This window comes from Octodon degus, unplaced genomic scaffold (genome assembly GCF_000260255.1).
Source record: "Octodon degus isolate 3935 unplaced genomic scaffold, OctDeg1.0 scaffold00271, whole genome shotgun sequence".
Taxonomy (NCBI): domain Eukaryota; kingdom Metazoa; phylum Chordata; class Mammalia; order Rodentia; family Octodontidae; genus Octodon; species Octodon degus.
In genome coordinates this window covers 28,286-32,676 of record NW_004524847.1, presented here as the reverse complement: position 1 = coordinate 32,676, position 4,391 = coordinate 28,286, and the positions used below count along the sequence as shown (strand labels likewise).

Sequence of the window (4,391 nt, the reverse complement as noted above, 5' to 3'; positions counted from 1 at the left end):
CACACACACACACACACACACACACACACATTTGTGTGCTAAGTGCACAACTGTTCAGGCCCCTGTTCTCCCAGCCATCCTGCTGGTTTTGCAATGATTTGATCAAAACCAAGAAAATGCTTTTTTGCACTTTTCAAAGCCAGCAACACAGAATGAAGCGTGATGGTTGCCCAAATCAAACCCCTTAATTAAAATACATCTCACCTGATTTGAAGCCTTTGATGAGGTAAGTGGTGCGAGCAAGGAAGATGCTCACCTGTTAAGACCAAGGGCCATCTCTATGTTTTGTTTCTCAGTCTTCCTGGCCCTAGGCCGATCGTTCAGGGACCCCAAAGGCACAGATGGGCACCACCCCCTGTGGGTGACTAGAATGGTCAGAAAAGTCCCCTCTTTCCCTCCCCATAGAATGACAGACACACAGTGTACTAAGGTCGCAAGGCACCATCACGGTGTTGACCCCAAGGCAGTGTCGCTGCCAGGGCAGCGTGTGGGGCCCAGCCGCGGGGAGCAGGTGACCTCTACCTTGATGGTGAGAGTCATCTGGATCTTGTGTTGTGACTCCGGTGGCATTGGGTCGTACTTCCCCGTCCTCATGACCTCTGGCTGCAGGACGTAGCCCGTCCGCCCATTGAGTGAAAACAATGCGTGGTTCATCTGCATGTACTTGTCTGGAAGGAGAGTGAGGCCTTGAGAGGGGCGTGTGGGGCAGGTGCATGGCCTTTCTGTGATCATTGGAGGCAGCGGGCAAGTAGGATCTGACCCCAGGAAAATATGGGGTCTGGAATAAAGATTCCAGCAGGGGAAACCCGTCCAAGTCTGACACTATTTAATCCCTCTGTGGTACATTGAATAATGGTCCCCAAAATGTCCAGGTCCTAAGGCTCAGGACAGATGAATATGCTGTTATATATTGAAAGGGACCTCACAGGTAATCAAGTTAAGGAGTTTTACATTGTCTCAGTTACTTTTCTCTGGTTGCTGGGACAAAATAGCCAACACCCAAGATTAAAGAAAGAAAGGTTTATTTAGCTCACAGTGTGTGGAGGTTTCAGTCCATCCTTGGCTGGCTGCAAGGCAGAGTGGCACATGGAAAAGGGCAGCAGTTCATGGTGATGGAAAAACAGCAAAGAGCTAAGGGAGGAACAGCTGCTGTGGCAGCTAGCTAGCCTCCCTCCCCTCCTTATATTGCATGCAGATTACCCACCCCAGGGTGGGCGTAGCACTCACACCCATAATCCTTGCATTGAATCATGAATTAATCAAACTCTAGAAGCTGCCCCAATGACTGCATGCGGCTTTTGGGAGACAAATAGACACAATCCATAGCAGACATGGAGAGATTATCCTGGATTACCCAGCTCAACCTATTGCAATTATAGGGTCCTTGTAATAGGAAGTGGAAGAGGACATGGCCACGCACCCAGCAAGGCCGCCAATGGAGCCAAGGGACCACAAGCCCTTGGTGGTCCACAAGCGATGCCAATAACCACCAGAAGCTGGAAGAAGCAAGGAACAGATTCCCCTGGGGCCTCTGGAAGGTGTGCAGTGCTCCTCACACCTCAGTTAGGGCCTAGAAACTGACTTCAGCCTCTGAGAGCAAACGTGTGTCATTTCCAGCCACCAGCTAGATGGTGATTTGATACCACCGCCGTAGGAGGCCAGCCCACCCCCTAGTGGAGTGTTACCGCCAGGATGAAAAGGGACCAGTGAACAAGCGTGAGCTGCGGCTTCCGCCTCATGCAGTCAAGCAGCAAGGATGAGCAGGCGAACGCTCACTGTGCCCCCTCTGACCTCAGACTCAGGACACCACGGGGTTCACCGCACCTGGGGCACGTTCCCGGGGCACGGTTCCCTAAGTTGTCCTTGGTTTTGCTGGTTGGTTTGCAGTAGACAACCAGGTCGGAGAGCTCAATGGCGATCGACTGGTTCTTCTCCCAGTACTTCATGTTGTTCTCCTGTGGGAACCCAGCCTGCTCAGCCACAGCCCTCAGCTGGCCCGAGTAACCCCACAGCCCGCCCCATCCCTCCACCTTGCACATGCGCACCATGCAGAGCTGCATCCTAACCCTGTCATGAGGACTGTCCTGCTTTCTTCTCTCTCTCCTGCCCCTCATATCTCCTGTTCTCCATCAAGTTGTTTCTACCCTTTCTAGTGTCTGGCTTGGTCCTGACCATGGCTCTCAGAAGTAGACGGGGGCCAGGATGGCAGGACAGGAGCCCTTTTGTCACTCAACCCTCTGGTCCCTGCCTCCCATCCTGTCCCCTCCCCTAAAAACACAGTCATCCAATTCCAGTCCTCCAAATTCACAGCTCTGCAGAGCAGCACCCTTCCCTCCCTGCACCGCTGAGATGTGTGTGCGGCCTCTTTTTCTCCGACTCTGCCCATTGCGCTGTGGTCCAGAGGGCCTAGACATGGGCCTGCAGACTCTTCCCCCTGGAAACCCTCTCAACCCCCTGCCCCCGCCTCCATTCTGACCAACCTTTCACTGGCCAAAGGGACCTCTGAAACAATAAATGACAACCATGACCCTTTGGAAAGTGCTGGGTGTTGGGCATCACATGCTAAGTGCTGGATGGGTAAATTGGCTAGGTTGGCTCACATGTCTGCTGAGAGGCGGAATTTATCTCCATGTATACAGAGAGATTGAGTGGCTTCTCCCAGGGCACACAGCCATGCAGCATCAAGATCATGGTTAAACTGCTTGTCTAACCCAAAGCCCCTGCCTTTGCCCCACCTATGCCATGTTACCACTCTGCCCCTTACGATTGACTACCAGGTCCTAGCGAAGATCTTACTAGAATGCATCCTGCCTTCAGCATCAGAACTCACAGCCTGGGTGACCCTGAGTCACGGCAAGAGCCCATGGGCTCCTTGCCTACCCCCAGGCCCTCCACTGTGGGCCCACCAGAGCCCTCCTCGAGACGCCCACCCATCACTCTCTGCGAGGTGCCTGGGGACTGCTGCGAGGACTGGGGAGGAGGCAGCAGAGCTTGCCAGGCTCTCCCCGCCTCACCACAGCTCTGCCTTGCTCAGTCCTGCCTCCAGCTGCCCTACACGAATGCCACTCAATGCTAATGCAGACACCTTGCCCCATCAAAGCAGGCTCCCACGCTGGAGGGCCCTGCCAGAAGCAAGCGTCATGCACCCGGGGTAATTTGGTGAGAGGTGACATTAAATTGGGTTAAGACAGCAGGACATGGAATCAGACACATAGTGCTAGGACAAAGTATGGAGCTGTCCTTTCGGTAACCTCAGAAGAACACCACTGTATCAGGGTCTACAAGGGAAATGATTTAATGCACGACACATAATTTATAGCGTTATTTTATAATGTTCAGCCAAGGAGTAAAGTACAGAGGAATGTAGGGAATCTATCCCCACGCTAGCGACCAAAGACTCCAGCTGAGGGCCTGGACCCAAGGCAATGTCCTGCATGAGTCCAGCTAAAGATCTGCAAACCCTGACAATGCCCCCCATGAGTCCACTGGAGGCCAAGAGCCCCCAACAAAATCTCATCCAAGTCTGCTTCATGGATCTGGACCACTGTGAGGGTCCAGAGGTCAGTAGTGGAAGCTAGAAAGTCTGCACCAGTGGAATGAAGGATCTGTGCCAGAAGGCTGGGCGCAATGCTCTGGAGCCAGGAAGTCACGCTCATGGCGAGCACCAGAGCTCCCCTGAAAGGTGCCACACTCATCCTTGATGAGGTCCTGAGATCCTTTGATGATAAGAACAGCTGAATCCATATCAGAAAAGCCAGCAAAGCTTCTCCAGAACACTGAACAGCCCCAGAAGAGCCCCGAGGCCCACCTGTGCCCAGGTGGACAGACGCTTATCTTGGTGGTGATCTCCCGGATGCTGTGGAACCACCCAAAGAGCTCTTCCTCTCTGTCAGTGGTGAACTCCACTGGAGGGTCGCCCTGCTTCTTGGGCTCCAGGAAGAACACAAAAGGTAGGGGCTGGAAAGATAGCCCAGTAGAATAAGCACTTCCCTGGCAAGCGCAAGGGCCTGAGAGTTCAATCCCCAGTTCCAAAAAAAAAAAGGCATAGAGTTTTCTCCTGTGGAGCTTTCACTTTGGGAGAGGATAAGAATGTCCCAGTCAGTCTAGCAGAAGGTGACAAACAGCAGTCATCTCTCTATTGAACCAACCTAGGGCTCCATCACTAGTTGGCACCACACGGGAGGTCCCCGTTCCACTGGGCAGGGTCTGACTTCACACACAGTGACTGTTTGCAGATAAATCAAGTCCCCAGTCCTGGTGACTGTGACCTTAGTTAGAAATAGGGCTTTGCAGGTGTGCCTGGAGATCTGAGATGAGATGTGCTGGGTTTTGAGTAAACCCTAAATCCAGGGACTGCTGTCCTCATAAGAAAGAAAAGAGGGACACTGGAG

At 52.9% G+C, this 4,391-nt stretch overlaps 1 protein-coding gene across 1 annotated transcript in view; it reads right to left on the bottom strand.

The window, feature by feature from the left end:
• Nucleotides 1-444: 444 nt before the first annotated feature.
• LOC101560454 (1-phosphatidylinositol 4,5-bisphosphate phosphodiesterase gamma-2-like) overlaps nucleotides 445-4,391 on the bottom strand; it is a 29,553-nt gene continuing 25,606 nt past the window's right edge. Inside the window, exons 14-17 of the mRNA XM_023706802.1 lie at nucleotides 4,052-4,071; nucleotides 3,829-3,960; nucleotides 1,820-1,970; nucleotides 445-668 (exon numbers count right to left, since the gene is read on the bottom strand). Coding sequence (XP_023562570.1) covers nucleotides 445-668; nucleotides 1,820-1,970; nucleotides 3,829-3,960; nucleotides 4,052-4,071 — 527 coding nt within the window. The remainder of the gene's footprint in view (nucleotides 669-1,819; nucleotides 1,971-3,828; nucleotides 3,961-4,051; nucleotides 4,072-4,391) is intronic.